The sequence below is a fragment of the Peromyscus maniculatus genome, chromosome 16 (assembly GCF_049852395.1).
Source record: "Peromyscus maniculatus bairdii isolate BWxNUB_F1_BW_parent chromosome 16, HU_Pman_BW_mat_3.1, whole genome shotgun sequence".
Classification (NCBI taxonomy): domain Eukaryota; kingdom Metazoa; phylum Chordata; class Mammalia; order Rodentia; family Cricetidae; genus Peromyscus; species Peromyscus maniculatus.
Window position 1 is genome coordinate 13,916,573 of NC_134867.1, and position 25,988 is coordinate 13,942,560.

Genomic DNA, 25,988 nt, shown 5'->3' on the forward strand with positions numbered 1-25,988 from the left:
ATTTCTAAGACAAATTATTAAATCTATCCTTCTATCCAGACTTGCAAGGGAGTAGTGAATAACCTGTGTAATGTAAGTGATCAAATACAGATGCTTTTGCACAGGATCCAACAGATCCGGACTGCATATGGCGTGACACACTAAACAGAAGCCGAGTGTCCTTTCACACACGCTCTGAAGTGAAGGGCAGGATGTGGCTAGCAGGAGGGCTCAGTCCCTGAAACCAGAAAGGGAAAGGAGAAGTGACTCACAGAACATGTCCTCTCACCTATTCTCATACACGCTTGGTTAAGGTGAGCTGGGGTCTGTCCCTTCTGTCCTCTGTCCAGCTATCACTGCTAAGGTTCTGTTCACTACTGACTGATTCATACCCTTTAGTTACCATCTACTAAGAAACAGGAGACAACCCAGCCCCAAATGGACAGGTAAGGCAAATACACGTGTTAAATTTTATAATCAAAATGAGACACTTTTGACCAATAAAGAGACTAATTCAGTAAACATGTATTTATTTTAAATCAGTTTGGTACACATACAGATTAGTTTTGTGGGTTTTAATGAACTCAAATAGAAATGTCTAAGTACAGCAGTGTCTGCCTGTGCAGCGAGTACAGGAAAGGTAAAATAAGGGTCTGAGAGAACTACATCTTCAGGACAAATCAGATGAAAACTCTGAAAGGGTTTCTATCGATCTTCTGGATTAAAAAAAACCCAAAAATCACGAATGGCTCAAAATACTCGCTTGCTAAACAGAGACGGGAAAGAGCGCGAGCAGCCGTGAACTGTGCAGCAGGCGCTGATGTAGAACGAGACCTGCAAAGGGTCACTAACCTCCTACAGTGTTAGAGCAGGAGCGCAAAACTACAGGAGCCTCCATCAAGTTACATTCTCACACGACTGCTACATGTGCTGACACTGATCTGGGGTAGGAAGTCACATGGAGGTAAACGACAGTCACACTACTTCTGCCACCTTGGAAGGAATGCAAAGTCTGGGTGTTTACAAGAACTTCTGCACTTACATCTAACAGCCACGGCACTGTAACGAATTCTGTGAGGTACCTAGAAGAGTATAATGGAAACAAAACTGTGAGGTAAACCTAGCTTTCCCCAAAAACCTTTGAAGCCAGAGATTTTGAAACAAGTAAGGCACTTGAAAACATTAGGTGTATGTACAATGTGCAAGTAAAACAAACTGCAGCTGTACCAGCAGGTGAGAGAGAGACAGACACTTCGTTTGAAGAGCACAGGGAGCCTCACTTCCGGAAAGAACTAAAGCCATCCGTCACTCCTCCTCTAAACCCTGGGAACCAGTGCTCCACTCCAGTCTAACGAGGCGACCACACCGACGTCAATGACGGAGGCAACCAAAAGCCCATGTCCAATTAGAGCCTCGGAACCGGGCCATGTGTCAGAGGCAAGGGAGCAGGGACTCTAAACTAAACAAATGAGTGCTTTCCCTAAAGCTACAGGAATCCAAGTCTGCATGATCACAGCACACGGGAACTGAAACCGAGGAGGAAGGCGCCAAGGCCAAGGAAAGAGGCCACCTATTCAGCCAGGGCATCAGCATTAGAAATCTCCTGCAACCTCCTCTCCAACCCAAGGCTTTCAGTTACACAGGTCACATCTGTTAGAAAACAAAGTGATTGTCTCACTGTAAGAACTAGAAAATGATTCTAAAACTACTTCCTTCTTGCCTCATGTAAAAACTACTTTTCAGGAAAACCTGATAGGAATCCTTAAGGTACAGTAATATTTGGATACTCTGTGTACAGAGGGAAAGATAATCAAATCAGTCTTATGTCTATTCAACAGCCCAGCCCCATGAGAAATGTTAGATGGTTTGAAACAGGAAGCCTTTCAGCTTAGAATTATTCTTTAGCTTCTATTTCTCAGCTCTGGAGAAACCAACATTTAAATTAAATATTAACAGTATGTTACCTACAAGCAGGTTCACTGCTGCTCACACCAACAGTTACATTCTCAGACCAAGCTTGACCTCCCACAGCGTGAACACACTTGTGTGAGTGCCGCTGCCGTCTCGGTCTGTCTTAAGGCACTGTTCTGTTTTCTGAATAGGGTGCTTTAGGAGGACGAACAAAACCTGTTACACACGCATGGTTTGCATCTTCCCTTTCTCTAAATCTGGAATGTGATTCCCTGCACGGCATCCTAGTTCTAATGCAGAAACTACAACCCATCAAGCACAGCACTCCAAGGGCAGTTTAGTACTAGGTGAATCTAGTCCACCTCTGAAGTGAAGCCCTCAGTCCAGCGGCGTGGTGCCCGCCCACTTGGCACTCTTCTCAATTCTGGCCACTAAGCCACACCTTAGGATGAAAATAACAGACTTGAGGTTTTTAAATGACCACACTGGAACTGCCAGTCGGAGGTTGCCTGCACAGGACACCACTTTCCATAACTTACAGAAAGTTACATTTGGCATGTCAAAGGGAAAAACAGAATCCCACAGCAGCAGCCACTTGAAACAAAGACGACAGCCACACGGATTCATGCAGAGTATTTTAAATATTCCTGTTGAGCAAAATGGTTTAACTGATTTTTCTTCAAGGAAGAATATTCTGTATGCATCCTTTGGAAATATGAAGGTCCTGGAACAGTGGCTTCCATGTGGGACTTGATGAAAGATAGTATTTTGGTTTCAGTGAGTTACACATTAACTGCCAGTCCGCATTCATTTCAATGGGTCTGTTTACAGGGTGTGGTAATTTCGTTCTTTAGATTTGCAGAATTTATAGAGGAAGAAAATGACAGCCTGCAGGCCCAAGATAAGGACAATTCCTCCAATGAAGCTGGCTGCGTCGAAGGTAGACTTGCGCTCCGGCTGTGAGGTTGGGGTCAGGGTGGTATTGGTTGTACCTGCTATGACAATAAGACAAAGAATCCTCAGTAAGTGTCACGGTATTTATAATTTCCAGACCCACCGGGGCATCCAGTTTGCCCTGAGTTAAGTTCTATAAAGAAGGTCTTCTAGAGTCAAGTTTTCAGAACTAAAATTTGTCCTCATTTAAGGAAAACTCCCGTTTTTTAAACTTTGTCCAGGTAGTATCTGGGCAATACCGCTAGAAGGTTCCAAACCTAAAAGTAGCTAAGAGCTTCTCTGGCATATAAACTGTACTCTTACAATTTCTTAAGTGCTTCTAAAACATGCTAATAACTTTGTTAATCTATTTTGGTTAACTGCTAAAGTAAAAATTTGTTAAAACTTTTGGGTTTTACTAGCTAGATGAGGTATATAAAAATTCAGCTGCTATTTTTCAAGTTAATACAAGTAACTAACAATCTATAATAATAGCAAATAGTTGGAACTGTACTCTGCTAGTTAATTTGCATTATGAGAAAGCATTACAAAGCCATAAGGAAAACAAATTTGGAAACTAAAATTTCTACAAACAAAATACTCATTAAGGATCTAAAAGTACTGTCAGTTAATTCTGTATTAGAAAAAGTAAGAGCAAGTCAGAAGAAATCTACAATTACTGAGGGAGTCAATGTTTCAAGAGGAACCCAAAAGGCTATGACTATGTAGCATCCTCTAAGTCAAGTGTACACTCCTGAGGAGCGCATCAGCGGCAGGCTCCGGCGAGCCGACCAACTTAGCATTAGCCACGTGGGGCGTAGCTAGCAGAGTCAAGTTGTAGGCACTGAAAATTTCATATGAAAACGACTCCACTCCTAGTGTTTTCTATCATTGTGTGTGTGCACGCGCGCGTGCGCGTGCGTGCGTGTGCGTAAAAACAGGGAGCCACAGCAGTCACACAGTACGAAGAGCCCTCAGGTCCAAGCCAGTCTAAGGAAATGAACACCACTTAAAAATAGGGAGTGCAGATCTTGGCTTTTTCAGACTTGTCTAACTAAAAACAGTAATTTGACCTTGATGGTATCACCAAAACCGTGATGGTATCACACCTTCTAAGTAACTTGTAGCCCCAAATCTGATTTTGCATCTAAGGCTTACAGAAAGGTCTTCGAGAAAACACTTCCTAAATCTAAAGGGCCAGCCAAATAGGAGCACTTCAAGACTAGAAGAGGACCCTCGGCAGAGCGTTAGGAGCCAACCACTGCCTGGGCTCTAAGTCAGGGCTGAGCCAGCCCATAGTTATCCATGAAGAGAACTGGACCTTGGCGGCGGCGGTCACTGGGAGTTCATAAAGTCCCAATTACCTGATGTGACAACTGAAGGAGTAGGTGTAGGAGAGGAAGGTCGAGTTGTGGGTTTAGCTGGAATGAAAACAAAATGTATTTAGAAACTTTAAATTTCTAACTTCCCAATTATCCAACATGTAGTTTTTAAAACAACACTTTTAATTTTTTAAAGAACAGAAGCCACATTTAGTTAATGACCCAATGCAAGCATTTACATATATTCTGACACATTTGGCCGGCACAAACTTGTTTTTATGACAACATCTATGTATACATGTAAGACACACATATCCAGACAAAGTATATTTAGGGAAGAGCGTTCCAGCTTTCGTTCTTTTATGAACAGTCTTGCTTCTATGACAAATTAGTGTATGTAACTGAAATACACAATTGAGTATATTGTATGTACCATGCAGGAAATGAGCAGGCATGGTTGGGTGCCAATGAAATCCTATTTACCAGCATTAGCACCAGGGCTAGAGCATCCCCCATTTGGAGGATACAGTCTACCTCCCACTCTGTAAGAGACTAAGGTGCTCTGGAAACAGAAAATGACCTCTGACTATGGAACTATGAACAGTCTCTACAGCTGAGTGTTATCTCAAAGAATTCTTGTATCAGTACTAGAGGCTATCCAGTGAGACACTGTCTCAAAAAATGAACCACCTTTGAAAAAACGACAGTATGAATTGTATCTGTGTATGGATGGGTGGGTAAACAGATGACATGCGCAAGTGTGGAAGTCAACCCATAGGCGCTGGTTTTCTCTTCTGCGATGCATGTCTCAGAGAACAACCCAGGTCACCAGGCCTGGTAGCAAGTGCTTTATCTCCTGAGCCATCTCGCCAGCCCCCAAGTTCTACTGAAGAGTTAAAATATCAAGTTCTGTGCTTCAACAGTAATTACACACCGACACTGGCTTCAAGACGGCCATCACTAGAGTAAAGGCATGCAGGTCAGGACTCCCCAAAGGCACGGTTGGTACCCCAAAGTCAACAGCAGCCTAAGAAGCTGATTCTCATAGGACTGTGGTAAAACTTCTATTAAGACTGACATGAAGGACAGTGATCAAGACAGCCCAGCTACCAGCCAGGAAAAGAAGCACTTGCTACACGAACCTGTTGACCAGACTTCACTCCCCAGAACCCAGGTAACGGAGGAAGGAGGAACTGACTCCAAAGTTGTCCTCTGCTCTCTACTCCATATGGCTCACCCCATCTCTCTTTTCCCCAGGACTAAGCCCTCTAGTATCTTCCTAATTGGTTATCCAATACTAACTGGCCAGTCCTGAAATCACATACATACAAGAAACACTAAATGGACTAAGCAAGTTGTACACACACACACACACACACACACACACACACACACACACCCACACACCAAAGAATGCCGAGGACAACTTGCTTCCCTTTCTTGTCTCATGTATCTCAAAGAGAAATAACAGACGCAATTCCTACATCAGAAGGCAGGATTATTCTAAGACTTATTTCCTTTTGTGGTTTAAATACACCTATTATGGGGCAATTGTTTTGTACACCATGAAGATGTGTCTCTGCTAAGGCACCTTTTGATTGGCTTAATAAAGGGCTGAACGGCCAATAGCTAAGTAGGAGAGGATAGGCCGGATTTCCAGAAAGAGATAGGAACTCTGGGAAGCAGAGAGGCAATACTTGCCAGCCAGATATGGAGGAAATGGGATGCATGGTATTGATCAGAGGTAATGAGACACATGGCAGAATGTAGATTAATTTAAATGGGTTAATTTAAGTTATAAGAGCTAGTTGGGACAAGCTTAAGCTGAGGCCAAGCTTTCATAATTAATAAGAAGCCTGTGTGTCATTATTTGGGAGCTGGTGGTCCAAAGAAAGTCCCACAACACATACCTCCTACATAGTCACACAACAATTGAGATACGACAACGTGAACTTTACAGATTAAATATGTATTAACTTCTCTTCAATCTTAAGATATTAGTTTTAGTCGGGTGGTAGTGGCACACGCCTTTAATTCCAGCACTCAGGAGGGAGAGTCAGGTAGATGTGAATTTGAGGCCAGCCTGCTCTACAAAGTTAGTTCCAGGACAGCCTGGAGAAACCCAGTCTCAAAAGAAAAAAAAAAAAATCAGTTAGTTTTGTTTGATGTTATGGTTAAAAAAAAAATCTACGGATTTGCTACTTGGTTTTCATTATCCACTCTTAACAAAATTCCTAAATTATAATAAACTATTGGTAATCAGCAGCAAGGACATCACCACCCAGAATAACATCACTTCTAGTAACAACCTAAAACTGTACTAAACTTAACCCTTTGTCTCCCACTCACCCACCAACATTTCCCACTTCTCTGACATAATCTGGTCCCTCCACTGTCAATGATACTCTCTGCACCGAGGAAAGGCCACTCAATCAACAAGACACAACGTCAAGTGAGCAAGTGGAAAATACATCAACAATGGAGAAGACGATTAAACCAAGCCCACAGTGGGTCTAGGGAATGTCTTCTGTCTGTCCACAGCCCAGGTTCACCATCTTCTTAGGCAATCGTCTCTAACAAGTTCAGAAGCTAAGCGCACTAAGATAAACAGCAGTAACAGTCCACTAAGATAAACTTGGTAGTATCTGCAGGTTTCTGCAGCATGAACATTTCCACTGTAGCTGACTTCAAGTTCACTTTGGTCTTTTACCCTGCACAGGCCTAACAATACATTTTATTAAAATACAAGCCTGGTCCTATGAGGGAGGACCTCCATGCTGATACCATCCAAGTCTCAGAAGCAATGCACACAGAGGAGCTTCTCAGTTTTGCTTTTGATCTGTCAAGCGTACCAAGCTTACCGCCACCTAGTATACGACACTTACCATCTCAGTGCACCACTGGCCTGTTTCCCTGACTTCCAGGGCTGTGTCTGTCAGTATCTCCCACAGGCTGTCCTGTCTCCGTCTCATGACACACGCCCACCTACGAATTCCCAACACACAAGGCTCCCTCCCGACTTTACTCATCTTTCCGACAGTAACAAACTGGGGCTAATTTCTGTCCACACCCTCTCAGCACCTGGCCCACGCCCTTACGGGTCTCACTGTAGCAGTGAGATGAACAGTCTCCAACTGCAGGGAGAAGGAGTGACCAGCTTCCAGGAAGAGGGAAAAAACAATGCAAACAGCTAACTATGATCCTCTTCCATAAAAAGCACACTTAGCTATACACAGAGAAAAGACTCTTCGAGGAAATGAACTTCTGAAAGCATGCTGGCATACTGCCCAATAACGAGAACTGTAATTCCCCGTGTGCTTCTGTGTTTTCTGAGATTTATAAGACACCCACACTGAGTCCAAGGGCGGCTCAACGTACCAACTAAGTAAACTTACTGGGAGTCACTCCAAACAAAATACTCCCGAGTTATACGCCCGTCTCAAAGGGGACCACTGCCTACACCACTGCTGTGGTCCATAACTAAGTCTTCCCTCCTCTTTAAATCTACACCACCATTTCTTAGCTAGTAAGTTAGCCACAGGGCTGACAAGTCCCCAAAGAATAAGGAGAAGAAGGTTGTCTTGCATTACCTGTGGAGTTGGTAGGCACTGGAGCGGCAGTAGGCACTGTGGAGAAACAGAGACACATTACAGCTGTCGGATGGAAGCTTGTAGCAACAGCTTCCCAATCTGGGAATCTGTTTTACAACAGAAACATCACACCTGGACGAGACCGTTACTCACACCCAACACTAGTTCCCCTTCTTTAGAACTGAAACCATCAATTTTCATGGGCATCTCTCACTTCCCCCAAGACATTTCTTAGCCTTTCTCACAATTAATTAGCCACACACAGCTTATAACAAATGTCTACAAGGCAGATACAGGCCTTATGTATTCTCTTTTCCTTCTTGTGGGCAGGGGAAAAAAAAAATCAACGTGATGGCTACAACATTACACAGTAAGGTTTAAACTACTTTTGAGAAAGGCTGAGTTCCTTGTTTGTGTATGACTTAACCGTATTATCCATCCCACATAGGATAAAATTAACCCAACACTAATGGAACCCGTCAAGTTCACAGTGGGATGGAGAGAGCCCCATCAAAATTCAATAGTCAAGAGTCATCAACGGTTAGATACTTTCTACAAAAACACTTTATTCAGTTATCTATACACCAAGTTGGAATCTGACTTCCCCATTAACTTAGGGTGACATCAGAAAAGACAACCGTTAGCCAGCTGGGCCCGTGGTTCACTCCTGCAATCCCAGGACTTGGGAAGCAGAGGCAGGAGAATGCTCACACTGAGATGAACAGCTCACCGCCTGAATGGGCAACTCGAGGGTGGGGAGGAGGAGGGAGGGCGGAGGGTGGGGAGGAGGAGGAAGGGCGGAGGGTGGGGAGGAGGAGGGAGGGCGGAGGGTGGGGAGCAGCTGTTCCAACTAGGACTTTTTAGTGTAAAGCGTAAAAGCCAAGGAGTAACCCAATTTCTCAAACACACAAGATGAAGACAGACGTTTACTTAGTTGTGACACTTCAAGGGAGGAACTGAACATTAGCGCAGGAAATGAAAGACTTCTAGCTGAGTCATGGAACCCAGATTTAACTATCATCTAAACATTAGCACAGTGTAGCAGTGATCTTGTCCAGCCCATGTGGTCAGCACTCCGCGCTGCTGACGTGAAAACTTACCAGAACAGGAGGCAGTATTGTTCACGTGGCTACAATTACTTACGAGTACACTTGAACAATAGGTCTTATTTGCTATGAGAGAGGGAGAGAGAGACAAAAGGCAATTACTCACTTACATTCCATCTCTGGCTTTGCTACTAGGCTCTAGAACACTACTACAACAAAAACAAAAAGAAGCCAAGCCAAATGTGGCTGGTCTACACCTGTGACTGTGACCCCAGGGCCCTGGGAGAGGGCTCTTAAGTTCTCAAGCTGAGGGCAATAAAAACTGCAACCCTTCCCCACTGCCTTAGAGACAGATCTAAAAAGCTACTTGAGTCTACTGAACAGATAAGCAGAATTCGCGAGAGCCTAAGGACTCGGAAGGAGATGTGGTGAGGAGAGGTCCACAGAAGCAGCAATGCCTGTGCTCTGCGTCTTTCTGCTCTAGCTGGCCACACTTTCCAACAGTTCTCCTGAACAGGCAGACCTGGAGCGATAACTGGAGAGCCTTCAACAACAAATCTTAAAGCAGAGGATGTAACCTCCACACCTCCACACTTCCCACAGACCAATCCTTCAGGAGAGGATCCACTCTCAAGTTCCACTGTATAGGTTAGCATCAAGTACAGCTTAGCATCTTTGCACCACAAAGTTAACTCCCAAAGTTCAAAGAGTGTTCTCAACTTTGTGTGCCACATAGAATTAGACTCACTGAATAAAGGAACTTAACACAGCTCCCCTTTTACTGGAAAAACAAACAAACAAACAAACAAAAAAACAAAAAAACCTATGGGTTCTGTACCTCCAGGGATGTATTTTAAAAAAAAAAAAAACTAGCAAATAAAGAAAAGTTCTTTAATAGACTGTTTTGCTGACAGGGAAAGGTGCACACACCTTACCTTAAGAAAATCTACATTGTAAAATCATAATTCTAAGAAAAATCTTACACTTCAACAGACTTCCATCTAGCTCCCAGCTTTCAAATGTTTGCTAAGTTAATGAACTTCACGTCACAAAAGCACAGGAACCAACTCTCCCTTCTTATCCCGCCTTCCTATCTAAGCTGTCAACATTGTTCCACACTCTCGCTACAGTTTATCTCCCAAGACAAAAGACTCCACTTCCAAAGGAAAACACGCAGCTTTTCCAGTTAGCACACTTTAATCCTTCTCAAGATCTAAACTCTCTCCTTTAAAAACTACTGAATCTGAACAGTCAAGTTTTAGAACTCTAAGGGAAATGTTAAGCAACTAGTACTTTACGGAAGTATTGGATCTGGAAAATAACTACTACACACTCTCTTAAATACTCTACAGGATTTTCACACAGTCAAGAATAGACAGTAGGGTTTGTGACTCCGAAGTGCCTTACCTTCTTGGCAATCTAGCCAAAAGCAGGTAGTATTATTAACGGTGGTATTAACACAGGAAACACAGCTGGTGCGGCTCTCACAGGTTTCTGGGGGGGAAATTAGGAAATCAATGAATTGACATTTCATTTAATTTGTTGTACATCTTTTTTGGACAGTAAACATTAGATTTAGTTTTCACAACTAATAATTCCCTGAAATTATATATTTATAAACTGATTTATGAGGAATGTCAACCCTGGGCACAGCGAGTTACGGCTATGACCTGAGTTCAGTGCTCTGGACCCACGGAATGGAAGGAGAGTCAACTCTTCAATGCTGGCTTTGGACCTCCACTTGTGTGCTGTGGCAAGTGTGTGTTCACATACATGCACACACACAAATGCAAAAAAAATTATTTGAGCCTGTAATAGTGTTGCATGCCTTTAATCCCAGCACTTGGGACAACAGGCAAATCTCTGTGAGTTCAAGGCCAGCCTGGTTTTCACAGTGAGTTCCATGACAGCCAGGGCTACACAGTGAGACCCTGTCTCAAAAAGCAAAACAAATTAAAAATTCCAATCAACTACGAAACTGTAAGTAAACTTTTGGAAAACAGGCCAGTGGGCATACTCAGAACTGGGAAATGATTATCAGACAATCCTTCACAAGACTGAAAGAGATACCCCGACATTCAGGGATTCTCAAGACAAAACATTAGGGGAACACTATTTAACACCAACACAGAGAAATCACTGCCTCCAAACACCAGGGAAAATAACAAGTAATAAAGAGTATAGATTGAGAAATTCAATTCTGATGGTGTTATTCTGAAATCAAGTTAATTTCCCTGAGTCAGTCTTCAGCAATGATTCACTTTCCACGGGGTTCTCCACAATCAGAAGATGCATCTTAAGGGGACACATTCATGTGTTATGTGTCTGTCTGTCTGTCTGTGTACAGAGATGTATAATTTAACAAGTTAGCAAGGTATTGGTCAACACTCTAAAACATGGTTCTCAACCTTCAGGAAGGGGGAGTCCAACGACATTTTCAGAGGTCTCCTAAGACCATCCTGCATATCAGATAGACTCACAACAGTAGCAAAATTAGTTATGAAGCAGCAATGAAAATCATTTTGTGGCTGGGGGTGACCACCACATGAGGAATTGTATTAAAGGGTCGCAGCATGAGGAAGGGTGAGGACCACTGCTCTAAACCAAACAGTCCAAAAACAAGAACTCAAATGGCCAACTGCAATTCTTTGGGGCTAACTTCATTTCTTTTCTAGAACCCAGATGCCTACACTATCCTCCTCCGCTTTCATCTTGCCTCAGCAAACACTTCCGCAGAATCGCTGCGTCCAACAGTTACATTTACTGGAAACAGGGCAATGTCTGGTGGATAAGGGCATTCACAGAGCACACGTTCTTACGACATACTAGAGTCACGATCTTGTATGCCTGATGATGGGTACAGCGTGGGAATGCTACTCCCCACACTGCAGCTTATCCCATAATTTCCAGAAAATACAAATTAAGTCCTCCCCGGGTATTTCAGTTATACAAAGGCAATTAACTTGGTATTCCCAGGCTTCTCTTCAAAACAAAATAAAAAACCCACACATTACAATTCTGGGAGGAAATTGTCAAATAAGCAGAAGGCAAAAAAAAAAAAAAATTTTTTTTTTTTTGCTTTATCATCTTAACTGTGATAGAAATTCCCAGAATCGTTCTGAAATTTACTTTGTTCATTTAAAAATATTTGAACTTTACCCTAGCATCTTTCAGAGTCTAACAAGAAATCGGATATTCCATGCAATTTTATTCGTATTACATTTTATAAAATACTGAAACTAGAGAAGGTACTAGAACATAAGCAAAAAAAAAAAAAAAAAAAAAAAAAAAGCCAATGTCAAGTCTTTACACTTAAGCAATCCTTTAGTTGAGTAGCGCAGTTACTTCTTACCTCAATTAAGTACAACAACCAATCTAAACATTTCGTGCCTTTTCACCCCATTACTTCCAATTTATCTTCCCCGTCTCATTTGCGTTGTCACGGCCTATGTCAATCTGAATAAGCCTCGCGTTTAACAAAAGGCACGTTCTCCGATCGGGTATCTGAGAAGCCGGCAGACCGAACTCCACAACCCTCAAAACGCAGGGCCCCGGGAGAAAAGTTTATCTTGCCCCCCCCCCCTTTTTGTTTTTTTAATATCGCCCTGGGTTTCCCCTCCAGCCTCGAAGCGCCCGCCACACGCGCCGGTACTTCTCCCCTTACACACTCAAATCTCAGGGGCAGCAGCTCACGCGGCTCGGCCAAGGCAAGGCGAAGTCACGGGAGGCTGGATTTCTCAGAGCCGAGTCGGGGGGCGAGGGGTGGTGGCGGCGACGGCGACCACCAGTTCATCTTTAACTTTCTCCCCGACCCCGGACTCCTACTTTCAACTTCCGGAGGAGCCTCGAGGGGAGGACAGCCCCGCGTGGACCAGAGCCCGGCCCGGGAGCCCAAAGTTTTTGCGCTCCCCGCCGACTTCGGGGCGCTTGGCCTCGCCTCGCCCGGGAACTCCTAAGTGCCACCGCGGAAGCGAGCCACGTCGCCGTCCCGGGCTGCGGCGCCTGGGGACGGCGCCTCTGCGGGCAGCGCTCGGGGAGCGGGATCAGCCCCGCGGCCTAAGCTCGCCCGGAGCCTCGGCCACCCCACCGGCCCTCGGGCCGCGGCCCCGGGCCCGGGCGGCCATGTTGCACGGGGTACCCCCCACTCCCCCCACCGCGCGCGCCCCCCACTCCCCGGGTCGGCCCGAGTGGCGGGCGCCCACCTGGCAGCGCGGTGGGCGTGAGCGTCGTCGGGACCGGCTTGCTGGTGACGATCTCGGTCACGTTGGGAGCTACGCTGCTGTTGGGAGTCTGCGCCGCCGCCACGCAGAGCGCGGCCAGGCAGGTGGCGGCCCAGAGCAGTCGGCGGGAGACACCCGACATCGTGTCCTCAGCCCAGGCGTCCGCGAGAGAAAAAAGAGAGCTGCGGCGGCGAACACGGCTGCGGCCGGCGCTGCGTCCCCCTGCGGCGCCGCCCCCGAGAAGCCCGCCCCGCCGGGAGCGCGCGGCGGTCACGTGAGCGGCCCGGCGGGGGGCGGGGCGGGGGCGGGGCCAGGGCCGGGAGGGGCAGGGCCGGGGCCGGGGGGCGGGGCCGGGGCCTGGAGGGGCGGGGCCGGGCCGGGGCCGGGAGGGGCGGGGCCGGGGCCGGGAGGGGCGGGCGGACGGAACCACCAGGCAGCCCGCAGGAGAGGGGAGGAGGAGCGGCGGCCGGAGGAGGAAACCGCCTCCACCTTGCTTTTGTGGCCCCGCAGCCCGTGCGCCGCCAGCAGTCTTTCTCGTTCTGCCCGAGAGGGAGGACCACGAGCGACGCAGGGAGTCTCTTCGCGCATCTGCAGCCGGGGCGTGTCCCCCCCAGCCCTGGCGGGGATGGAACAGCCCACGTGACGCAGGGAGGGGCGGCCACCTGGGAGGCGGGCCCCAGGCCCCACGTGACCTCCCCGGCGGCGCGCGGCCCGGCTCGGTTTAACTGGGAGACTCCGGCTTGATGGACGGCTGAGCCTGTGTTGTGCTGCGGCGCTCGCTTCGGGCTCTGCAGGAGCCGCCTTTTCTTCCTTGACGTCGGATACATGTTTAAGTGTGGCAGTGTTCCGGGACTGGGGTTGGGAGGTGGGGAATGACGGAACCACGTGGTCAGAGAGTTTCTGCCGGGGCCGCCTGCTCTGTGCGGGCGGCCGTGGGTGGGACCGAAAGTGATCTGTCCCCGCCGCCCCCGCACCACAACCGCCACCGGTGCCCTTGCCCAAACTGCTCCTTCTGAGTCGCTGAGAGAGCCGCAGTAGTGTCCGATCTGTCCCAAACCCATCTTTGTAGTTAGACGGTCAGGGATGACAAGTCCTCTCTCACCCACCCACCCACCCATCCGCCCGCCCGCCCGCCCCCATCACAGGCGAGGAAATCTGAGACTTGGGAAAGTGACCTGACCCTGACACCAGGATCACCTGGTGCCAGAACTGACATTTTCGGTGCCTTTTGGCGCGGTTCAGGCTCTCCGTAGTCATGAGCGCCATCTGATGCCGAGTCTCACAAAATGCTCAATGCTTGACATGCATTTAAAAAACTGACTTGAAAATTCTGTGGGGATGTAGCTCATTTGGCAGAACAATTGCTCTTCACGCGTGTGTTCCTGGGTTCCAGCCCCAGCACGCTGTGTAATGCTGTCTCAACTGTTTCGCGTTTGTCGTGTTTTAAATATGTCACAATTAATTATGCATAATTTACTCGAGTAACATGAGTATTGACTGTCCTAGTGATTGATGTCTTGTTTCACTGTAGTACAAATTTTAAAAAATTACTGCAGAAGCATTTTTACAACTTCAGCCTAGGATTGAAAGCCTTTATTTCCTCCCGGAATCAGTGTGGTCCCTTTGCGGGGACACTCAGTGTAAAACATAAACTGGTGGGTTGTGACCGATCAAATCGGTGGCCCGCAGCATGAAAGTGCAGTCAATAATGAGGTGACATCACCAGAGCTTCCGAGAAGCAGCTGCTGTTCTCTCAAAACCACACATGACACCCGGGCTAAAAGAAGACACGCTCAGCTTCTAACATCGGGAGATTTAAGAGCAGAGGCTGTGTTTCATCTTGGCTTCCTGCTCCCAAATCGATGATCTCGTTTGTACCCTAGGATGATCACACTCTGCTGTGGGGACCATTGATTAACAGCTTGTCGTTTGGGTGTTCAACTCTAGTCCTCAGATTTCCTTTAGTCTTTAAAGGAAATAAGGAGACAGTTTCAAGGCTAGAAAACGGTTGACTTGGTTTATTTTGATGACATCTAATGGAACAAGATCAGGGAACTGACTTTAGCTGCAAAGTTATTTTCATCATTCTAGAAACATTTATTTTCAGGTCATAAGCGAGCAGAACTCTGTTTATTGTCTCATTTCTCAACGTTGGCACTCTTACGATTGCAGGCTAGCTGACTCTTTCTTACCTGTGCTGTGATTATTGGTAATCGGAACCTGGCCTCTAGCTAGGAGAAGCCAGAAAATGGGATACCCTTCTGTGTCAACACATTCCCCCTAACGTTTTCAGTGTTCCCTGGCGGTAAATAACCAGCCTTAGTTGAGAACCACTGTTCTAGATTTCTGTTTAGAAGGTCAGCCATCCCTCAGGTGGTTTCCTTTTAGATACCCGGTCTGCAATTAAGATTACAGATTGTCATTGTTCTTCTCTCCCGAGCAACAGAACTGTGTGTAGCTCTCGTGAATCTGCTGCAGCCTGAGCTCCCCCTAATATTTTTAAACAAAAGAAAATCGTTTCTCTAAACACTTTCCCCAAACTAACAGACCGACACTCTACGCAAAAGCTGGAAGAATAACAAGTACCCAGTGGGTCTTTGAGAACCAGGAGTTCGCCTCCACTTCCGGACAGTGAGGAACAGAATCCTCTTCATGGCTGGTGTTAGTGTGATTCAATGTAGGAGTAGGCTATACATCTTTCAGGTGGGAAGCCAAAAGTCTGTGAGCCTTGAACTTAAAAGGAAGAATTCTTGGCATGTCAACATGGCTTGCTAGAACATTTCAGGACCCAATCCCACACACTCCTGCCAGCCCTAGGCCTGACCGCTAACCACATTTGTTGCCTAGCATTTCCTTTTACACTTCCTGGAAGAGAGCACTCAACTGACCTAACATTTCCCAACCTGCCCATTGCTGACCTAGTCTCATTTCCTGTTGCTGTGATAAAATATCCCGACGAAAGAAACATTAAGGTGGAGAGGATTTATTCAGCTTACAATTCCACATCACAGTCCTTCATTGCTGAGAAATCTAGGAAGCAGGATCTTGAAGCAGTCAGTCTTACCCATAGTTGAGAGAGAATGAATTCCCAAGCCCAGGGGATGGTGCTGCCCACGATGGGAGGGTCTTCCCATTCCAGTGAACACGAAACAAACGCAGGCCAGCCTTGTCCAGACAGTCCCTCCCTGAGAGTTCCCAGTAACTCTAGATTGCATCAAGCTGACACTTAACCGTCATAGCTACCAACCTCCTCTGAACCAGCAGCAGACCTCTGTAGGGGAGCTCCTGGCTGCCAGTCCTCCCTGATGTTTCTTTTTCATCTGGACCATCCTGATAGGGTTCTGTCTAGACCACTCAACCCTTCTGGCATCTGGGCATCAATTCTCCCTTCTCCCAGGCTAAGATGCACTCCCTCCAGAAAGTTCTCCCTAAAAGTCCTCCAGGACTCCTGCTTCCTGTCCCCCAGCCCACAGGTGCTCCGCTGTGCTTATCTGTAGCAAAGCATGTACCACCTTTTATTTGCGATTTGTCTTTCTTACTAGATCGTGGACTCGGGAAACGGAGGGTGCTCATCAGCTTATTCCCTACTGCAGTCATGAAGCTGGGCTTTAGAGAAGGCACTAAATTATTTTTACTTTTTAGAAAAGGCTGGAGAAATGAGCAAACTGGTTCATTTGGGTCAGTTGTCCACCCTTGCCAAAAATAGCTGTGTCTAAGCTCAGGAGGCGGGTACTACAAGTAGCTCCCAGGAAATAGAACTTCTCTAGCTATGGACCAGGGAGTTACATGCACAGGAGGGTATGGGTGAGAAGCTAGGACTAGAATCTATAATACAGTGTTTTTTAAATTACATTTGCAAGGGCTGCATTCTGTAATGCAGTATTTTATTGCATTTATTTATTTTATGTTTGTGTGGGTCCACATGCAAATGTGCCATGGTGCCTTTACCTTCTGAGCCAGCCTTGGCTTTAATTTTTAAAAAGATTTGTTCTTCTTATGTGTATGAGTGTTCACCTGCATATATGCATACCACACGTGTAGCTGCTTTCCAGGGAGGCCAGCAGAGGGTGGCAGGTCCCCTGGAACTGGAGTTACAGAGGGTTTTTTGAGTTGTCACGTGGGTGACAGTCCTCTGCAACAGAAGCAAGAGCTCTTGACCACTGAGCCATCTCTCAGGCCCCCACGGCACAATTTTAGCACAGATACAACTTTCAGTAGGGGGGCTGTAATGAGCTAGAGGTGGAGCTCTAGGGTAGAACATTTACCTAACATGCAAAGTAACAACAGCAAAAACCAGCAAAAGACTCTAAATAAGATTAATGACATTAATAATTTCTGATCTTTAAAGAATTTTTAAATTATGTGTTGGGTTGGGGGTATGTGTGCATGTGTATGTAGGTGTCTCTGGAGGCCAGGTGAGGGCATCAGGTGCCCTGGAGTTGGAGTTACAGGACGTTGTGAGCCGCTCAACATAAGCACTAGGAACTGAACTCAGGTCCTCTGGAAAAGCAGCAAGTGTTTTTGACTGTAGTAGGACAGGCCCATAGGGTCGAGGAAATTGGCTCAGACCAGTTGCCAAGGCATGCACATAATGTACTTCCTTATGAGCCAACCTGGGGTCTGCCTGAGGGCCTAGCAGCAGGCGCTGTCAGAGTTCCTGATTAATGTTAGAGTTCCTGGAGGTGCCCAGCCAATGAGGGATGACCAAGTAATGCCACCAGATTGTGACACAGACTGGGTGCTGGGAGGAGGGTATATAAGGCCTTCCCCATTATTAGATAAATGAGTTCATCATTTGCCTTCAACTGACTCCCAGTGTCTGAGCCATTGATGCTGTGCCTTCTCACCCCCTACCCAGAGGGAGCTGTTAGGATCCAGCAACACTTGACCAATCATCTTTCAGATTTTGAATCTTAGCTTGATAGTATGTATGGCTAGGACTGATAACATACCAGAGACGTACTTGGAGGGTCTCCTCCACTTTGTAGATGTTTCACTGATATTAGTCCCAGGGCTTTGATTCAAGAGGGAGCACTGTGCTTGAGTTCTCAGCTTTATTGCACATTGGAGCATTAAACAAAAAGATGTCTAGGGACTGACATAATGGGTCAGAAGGGCCTCGGCATCAGATTTTCAGACGTTCCCCAAGTGTTTCTAACCTACAATTCTGATAGAAACCTCCCATCTTACTCTTGCTTTTGAGAGTGGTCCATGAGCAGATAGGGTTTATGAGACTTAGGGTTTTGTTCAGAATGTAATCAGAACTTGATTTTCACAAGGTCCCCAGAAGATATGTACACGTGTATATTATGCATTTGAGAAGGCTGCATTATACTACCCCGTGCACAGAACTCATCTGTCCTGAACTGCCACAATGAATAGTAACTCACCTACAAAACTACAGTAAGACATGTTTTGATTTTACAAATGTAAGATTGTGATACAAACAACACAAAACTGGAGGCACAAGAGCCACAGGACGCAGCCAGCTTCTCCTTCGGCCAGTACCTGTGAGGTTTGACTTCTTCCCCTTTTCCTACATAGCCCAGGCTGGTCTTAAACTTATATATCCCAGGCTGAAACTCATCCTCCTGAGTGCTAGGATCTCAGGTATGGACCACACATCCAGCTTGGAGATTTGTATTTCTCTTCTGCCTATCTCTGGGTTTGTTAGAGCTCTCTACATCACCTCTTAATTTAAGAAATGGGTATCTTCTTTTGACTTGTTCCTTAGGGATAGTACGTGTGCTGAGGTAATGCCCTGGGAAGCTTTCTGATGTTCTGCATAAGCTATGATGTCCCTGTGGACAGAGAAATCCACAATGCTTCCTCTGGTCTCTCCTGGAGTACTATTTTCAGCTAGAACACAGCCAGATAGCATCCTGTTACACGCTAAAGTAAGAGAAGCTGTGATTTAGTGCAGTAACAAAACCCTAATGAACAGCTTTGTGATTTATGTTGTACATTATTGTAGTCCAGTTTATTACCTATATTTGTATGATGTGTGAAGTCTGATGGGGGAGCTTAAGATTTGCCTGTGTAAACGGTGGTGATTCCATTCTGGGAAGGTAGGGAATAACAGTATGGTCTCTAAGGAGAGAGTACCAGTCAGCATGGGAGAAGAAACCTTTGAATTAGCTTGTTTGACTGACTGAGACATTCATATGGCATCATGTGGTAACACAGTATGACGAGGTCTTAATGCCTCTTGAAATGATGATGCACCATCACTGAATTGGTTTTATAGGAAGACAGTCCCGAGTTTTTATTGGGTATCTGTCATGCCAGGCATCATGAGAAATCTCTTCACTTGCTTCTCAGTCCTCAAACCATGGAATAGATGTAGTCCTATTGTACTAAAGAAAGTGAAGTCCCAATACAGCAGTGTGCTGCTGTTGGGTTTGCAGGTTTACTCAGAGAATCGTGGAAATCTTAGGACCAGGAGATGGACGGTGGCTTTCTTATTTCTATGATTAGTACAAATGAGGTCAGCCGGAGGTTAACTATCACCATTGTAGGAAAGGTGAGTCTAGAACAAACGTGTTTAACTTAAAATACCCATAAAATGTAAACATTCAAGAATCTTGAATCTTGATGTTGATGGGCCATTCATTCACTACCAAGTAATCATAATCAGTAACTGTTTATAGTTGGGGCAAATGCCCTTTTTATTCTTATTATTTGATAGATTTTTTTAAATTTTATTTTAGACAGGGTCTCAAGTAGTCTCTGGTGGTCTCAAACTACTGTGTAGCGCAGTGTAGTCTTGAACTTCTGACCCTTTTCCCTCTACCTCCGGAATGGAAGTATCAACATATATACCTTTAAGTGGTGATCCTCAGAAGCACTGCACATATACATTTGAAATGAAAGTTTCTGCAGAAGAGAGCAAAGGGTCATGAACGTGCTCTCTCTGAAGACTGGTAGAACTCTACCTTCATTGCTGCTAAAGGAAATAGGAATCTTTTTATGGCAGATTCTCATGTATCCCAGGCTGGTCTGAACTCGCCGAGTAACCTAGGCTGGACTTGAAAACTATTTACCCCATGCTGGCCGATCTTCTGCCTCCACCTCCCCAGTGCTGGAATTACAGGTGTGGACCACTACGCCCCATACTGGATGAGTTTCTTGTACCCAGTGAATATACTAGCTCTTTCACAGTGTCAGATAAAATGTGTAAGGCCATTGATGCAGTTTTCCTACTAGTAAAACCTGACCTCTGTTACCGCATCACCAATGCTGGTCATGTGTTTTAACCAGGATCCTTGGAAAACGTGGGAGCTTCAGTTTGGTTGTCTCGATGGTTGGGAAGTCTTGGTAGCAAGCCCTGTTCCCTTTTGTGATAACACCAAAAGTGGCCTGAGGACTGGCTCAGGTCCCACAGAGAGGGTCTGCGGGCTTCACAGAAAAGCCAGGGCTTAGCTCTTCAGATATGGTAGTACACGCCTATAATCTCAGGACTTGGAAGGCCGAGGCAGAACGATTGTGAGCACAAGGCCAGCCCGGGCTACACGGTGAGGTTCTGTTTTGGGATTTCAAAGTAAGGAAAGAGTAGCTGGGGTCCTCAGCTACCCCAGAGCTCTGTGAAGATGAAGGAGTCCAATCTGATGTGGCTGTTGGTGAGTCTTGGAGAACATTTACAGAGTACACATTCAGAGGCCATATCCTGCAGGTTATAATAAGTAATTTATTGAATATCAAATAAAGCATCCATCTGTTGAGCACTCACAGCATGCCAAGCCTCTTTGTAGGCTCTTTATACAAGATTAGTTACTGACCTTGGAAAACACCAGCTGTTTTTCACATTAGGAAACAAAGGCGCGTAGAAGTTCTTGCCTAAGTTGGTGCAGTAGGAAAGGGCAGAGCCTGGTTTCCAACCCGCATAGTCCAGCTCTAGAGCACATGTTCTTAACACTGTGCTATCTCCAGGTCAGTTGACAATGTGGAATGGACACTTTTCTTTCTCCTCAACTCCATTAGAGCTTTGTATTTGGTGTATATGCGATACAGCACTAAGACAGGATGGGTGAGAATAAGGGGTAGACTGAGGGTGATCTTTGGGGAGGCGGGTCTTCATTGTATGTGACACGAAGCTTCCCATGATGCAATGGCATCACACACTTGCAGCAACGTTAGCTGCTTATTTTGATACTGTACTATATAGTTACATAGGATGGAAACACTGTGGAAACTGGGTGAAGGGTACACAAGACTTCTCTGTACTGTTTCTGCAACTTCCTGTGGATCTGTAATCATCTAAAAATAAATGCCTACCTTTCGCAAGCCCCAAATCAGTTTAGAGCCTGACTCTTTCAGAATTGGTTTAAGGGGAGATCATCCTTGGAAGACAAGCCACCTTTGAGAGAGGCACAAGGGCAGAGGCAGTAGAGGAGCTGAGCATCACCAGTAAGAGTCAATGCTATGGTGACGCCACCAGGGGCGCTGAAGTCAGATGATTCTGTCATCTCTTGGTGCTCAGCTGTCTAAGAAAGACAGAACTAAATTGAGTCTCCCGTCTCCATCTTGAGACTCTCTCTCCTCGGGACTGTGACTCAGGATGTCAAGTACACGGCCTGCTGGTCTATATTTGAAAAGCTTTCCCCACAAGTGATGAAGCCTTAGGGACCTTCAGATGGAGCAGCTGATAAAACAGAGCTCCAGCAGTTCACTGGGACCAACCCACAAGGATCAACCCCAACTCTCGATTTTCTTATGATTGGAATGGCTCAGAGACATGATGATGTTTACAACATCCAAATACATGTGTCCTTCCTGCAGGCTATGCGTAAGCACTGTAATTTCACACTGAATTGTTTTTCTATTGTGTCAGTTATTTATCAAGCATATCATGATAGGAATATAGTTACAAACAGCATAATTCATTTACAAATGCTTTAGACTAAAAACTCACTAGGTACATTGCTAGGTTAATAACATTCAGGGCCACAAGCAACAACTTAATAGGAATAGAACCAGGAAGAGAATCCAGAGTTCTACTTGCCTTATGTAGTAAAAATTCCAGAAAGAGGAGGTGGTGAGGTTTGGCTCAGCAGTTCTCTTGGCTCCCAGCCTATCCATACTCAAGACACGATGGAGGAGCGGGAACAAGATCACTGGTCCTCCCGAGACCCACTGGCCACAGTGCTCCCAAATGGCCTTTTCAGCTGTAAAGGAGCCTGGGAAACTGAGTATTTTGTACTTAGAGTCTCTGTGGTGGGAGCAGGAGAGGAAAGACAATGACTGGTATACGAACCAACGATTGTATCTGCCACGGCCTTCGAATCCAATGTTATCAAGCACCATTTAATTAAATATAGAAATAGCTGGTCAAATGCACAGTAATAAACCATCACAGAAAGATCTGACTGGTGGGAAAATCAGGTATAAAGAATTCCACTGTCTGCAATACTGCAAAGAAGCATTGGTCTTTCATTCTCTGTTGGAACTAATTCCAGTTCTTTAAGAACTTCGGTTCCTTCGATTAGTTGCCTGCATAAGAGGGAATAAAAAAAGTGATCAGTCTTGAAGTTCCACATTTAGTTTACATTCACAAACGGAGTCCCACCCAACCACAGCGAAGGCTGTTACAAATTAACTGCCGCTGTAAATGTGCCCAGGTGTGCCCGGATGTATGCCCAGCACCACTGTTCAGTCCCTCCCGCCTTGAAGCGGCTCACTGCTGCAGCTCCAGGCGGCATCTCTGCATTGGCTCTGGTACCCGTCCACCCTCCTGGCAACCTTCCTCCTCACTGCAGTCAGGAGGGGACCATCAGAACTACACACCTGGAGTCACCTCCCCGCTCTGAACCCTTCCTCAGCATCTGATGATGGGGACCAGAACTCCCCCTGGGCCCCTGGGCCCTGGGCCCCTGTTCTGCCTCCCACTGCCCCAGGGAGGTCTTGCTCTGCTACCCGCAGATCGGCCTCCAGTGCTTGATGGATCTGGTGCTACCTTCCTGCCATAGCTGTGCCCTTTCCCTCGGCCTAGCCACCTCCTGGCCTACCAGCTCTCACCTGTCTTCAGTTTCTCAGGAAAGGTTTTCAGGGCTTTGTACTTACATTAAGTCCCCCCTCACCATTAGAGGTATTTATAGGGGTTGAATGTTGTTGTTTTAATACTTCTCTCTCTCTCTCTCTCTCTCTCTCTCTCTCTCTCTCTCTCTCTCTCTCTCTCTCTCTCTCTGTGTGTGGGGGGGAGGGCCTATGTGAGTGCAAGTGTGCAGAGGTGTGCATGTATGCAGGTGAGAAGACAACTTTCTTCTCCTCCTCTTTTTCCATCATGGGTTCCAGGTCACCAGACTTGTGCAGCAAGTGCTGTTACCCACCAAGCCACCCCTCTGGCTCTGAAGTCTTTTATTTGATCATTCATTCATTCATTCATTCACTCATTCATTTTTTAACTTCTAGTTCTCCCTTGAGGGCAGAGGCACACTTTTGCTCAAAGCCTGGCACATGCTAGGCACCCAACCACTGCCCATTGGGTACACGAATAAAGCACTCAAGCCCTTGCTAGTCTGGGTGGGCCTCTGCAGACCCTCGCTGGCCATGAGCGAGAACACCAGACGAGCAATGCCAGACTTGTTTTCAGCTAGAAGGCAGCAGCGTGGGAGCCGGGCAGATGGCTCACTTGGAGTGGCTGCACACAACCCTGAGGACCCAGGTTAGGAAGCCGAACGCCCACCTAGAAGCCAGACACCGTGGAACACGAATGTGATGTGAGTTATCTTCATGTTATGACACAGTCTTGCAGGCCTTCACCAGACGCCCAGCACCATGCTCTTAGACCATGCTCCTAGCCCCCAAATAAACACCTGTCAATTACCTAGGCTATAGCAAGAGGAAATGGATGAAGACAAAGAGCATCAGAGGTACATGTGAGTGGAAGATGAACGCAGACTCACCTGTCTAGTGAGGGCATAAGGCCTTTTCCCAAACAGGTCTGACACATATTGAGGCTCTTACATGTGCGCCTCTCTACTGTGGTGCTAGGGTATGGTCTCACGGGGAGAGACGGGTGTAGACCCAGCACTTCTTTAGACAGACAGACGAAGGCAAACTGATGAGCTCCAGGTTCAGTGAGTACGGTGTCTCAACAAGTAAGGTGCGCATCTCACACATAGGTCTTTTCCAGAAGGTTCTGCTGGGGTGCTGGGGTTGAACCCTAGGGACCCATGCACACAGGGCAAGCACTCCACAGCAGGCTGTCCCCCCACTCCTGATAAGGGTTTGTTTTTTGTTTACACCCATGCTGTTGGCGTAGGGTGTCTTTTGACTTTCTGGATGCTGCCCTTTGATGCGAAAGTTTCTTATTTTGTTGGCATCCCAATTTACCTATCACTTCTTGCATTGCTCATGTCTTTGGGATCAGATCTCAGAATCATTGACAAACCCAAGTCGCCCACTTTTCTTTTTATTAACTTTAGTTGCCTAGGTGGGTGTGTGTACATGCGTGTGTGCAGGTGCCCTTGGAAGCCATGGTTTCTCTGAAGCTAGAGTCAGAGTCTGTAGAACTCCAGTCCTCTGCAAGAGCAATACAGTCTTAACCACTGAGCTGTCTCTCCAGTCCCCTGATTAACATTACCTTTTAAACTACCGATATCACCATACTTAAGGTGAATTTTTCTTAGGAAGCATGTTCTGAAATGTTCTGAAACTCATTATCTATTAGCTGGATGTTTATTTAATTAAAATTAAAACACATATGGTGGAGAGAAGCAGAGGAAGACATCATTGACCACTGACTTCCACATGCTCGTTCACACACATGCATGTGCATCATGCACCAACACACTCAGGCACACACCTACATTAACATACACTTGTAACACACACATACACAAAGACAAATAAACAAAACTCCAAACAAACCCATCAGGATATGGCAGAGCGACAGGCCTAGCCACAGAAGTGTCTTCTGCCAATGCTTGGGTTAGGTCAGTGGCTGAGAGGAGGGGGCAATTTCTAGTGCATGAACCTTGACAGCGTGGCCAATGCCAACACGGACCACGTGTGTATCCTCTTCATCTGCCTCTGGGCTTGATTCTGCCATCCCAATCAGAAGCTCCAACACAGGGTGCTGTTTAAATGCACCCCTAAAGCTCATGCTGAACCACCACTGTGGTGTTACTAAGAGGGAGCTTTCAGAGGTGATTGGGTCATTGGGAAATCTGCCCTCATGAATGGTCCATGGCTTTCACAGGACTGAGTTATCTTCATGTTATGACACAGTCTTGCAGGCCTTCACCAGATGCCCAGCACCATGCTCTTAGATCATGCTCCTAGCCCCCAAATAAACACCTGTCAATTACCTAGGCTATAGCAAGAGGAAATGGATGAAGACAAAGAGCATCAGAGGTACATGTGAGCGGAAGATGAACGCAGACTCACCTGTCTAGTGAGGGCATAAGGCCTTTTCCCAAACAGGTCTGACACATATTGAGGCTCTTACATGTGCGCTTCTCTACTGTGGTGCTAGGGTACAGTCTATGCAAGACCCAGTCCCTACTCCAAGTTGTCCACAATGTGCCAAAGAGGACCAAGAAGCCCTCTGCCAGGGTCTAGGCCCTGATCTTTGAACAGGATTTCATCTGACTGAAGCAAGACAGAAAGGAACAAGATAAGCCAAGTCCACAGACTGTTCTAGAGTGGTGATATTAGGTTCTGACTTCAGCTCAGCTACCAATCAGACTGCTTCTAAATTTACATCCAGACCTGACCTGCTTGAATCTCTCTCCCCCAGTGTCCCGTAAGTATCAATCTTAAATGTAACTTAGCCGGCCTCACCTGATCTCTTGGAAATGCTCCTTCTGTGGTCTCTCTTGGTGAATGGTACCAACCACTTATCCAGTTCTCAACCCCTGGGAGTTACTATAGACCTGCCAGTGTGGAGGCCACTCAAACAGGCGATTTTTTAAATGTATCTAAAACCAAGGGGTGAAGAGATGATTCACTGGTTAAAAGCGCTTGCTCTTCTGCAAACCAGAGCTC

General features: G+C 46.3%; 2 protein-coding genes across 6 annotated transcripts in view; both read right to left on the bottom strand.

Moving 5' to 3' along the window:
* Nucleotides 1-492: 492 nt before the first annotated feature.
* Nucleotides 493-13,289, bottom strand: Cd164 (CD164 molecule). Of its 2 annotated transcripts, none has more exons than XM_006982776.4 (6): nt 12,984-13,289; nt 10,189-10,275; nt 8,836-8,907; nt 7,736-7,771; nt 4,188-4,244; nt 493-2,885 (listed from the first exon to the last, which is right to left on the bottom strand). In XM_006982776.4, exons 1-6 carry the CDS (start codon nt 13,141-13,143, stop codon nt 2,716-2,718), a joined length of 582 nt encoding a protein of 193 aa, XP_006982838.1. In that variant the 5' UTR covers nt 13,144-13,289; the 3' UTR covers nt 493-2,715. The 2 variants fall into 2 exon arrangements, with proteins under 2 accessions (XP_006982838.1, XP_006982839.1); XM_006982777.4 differs by having other exon boundaries at nt 493-2,882; nt 12,984-13,243.
* Nucleotides 13,290-22,283: 8,994 nt separating this feature from the next.
* Nucleotides 22,284-25,988, bottom strand: part of Ppil6 (peptidylprolyl isomerase like 6) — a 31,632-nt gene continuing 27,927 nt past the window's right edge. For all 4 annotated transcript variants that reach the window (XM_006982778.4, XM_016001349.3, XM_076552406.1 and 1 more), the window contains one exon: nt 22,284-22,490. In XM_006982778.4, the coding sequence (XP_006982840.1) occupies nt 22,379-22,490 (112 nt within the window). In that variant the 3' untranslated portion in view covers nt 22,284-22,378. The remainder of the gene's footprint in view (nt 22,491-25,988) is intronic.

What these genes read in the sequence shown, in the direction of transcription:
- Cd164 (XM_006982776.4), bottom strand. Translation starts at nt 13,143, where the DNA reads ATGTCGGGTGTCTCCCGCCGACTGCTCTGGGCCGCCACCTGCCTGGCC. An exon ending in AGTGCCTACCAACTCCACAG is followed by an intron (nt 4,245 to 7,735) that starts GTAATGCAAGAC and finishes TTTTCATTCCAG; the next exon opens with CTAAACCCACAACTCGACCT. An exon ending in TCCTTCAGTTGTCACATCAG is followed by an intron (nt 2,886 to 4,187) that starts GTAATTGGGACT and finishes TTATTGTCATAG; the next exon opens with CAGGTACAACCAATACCACC.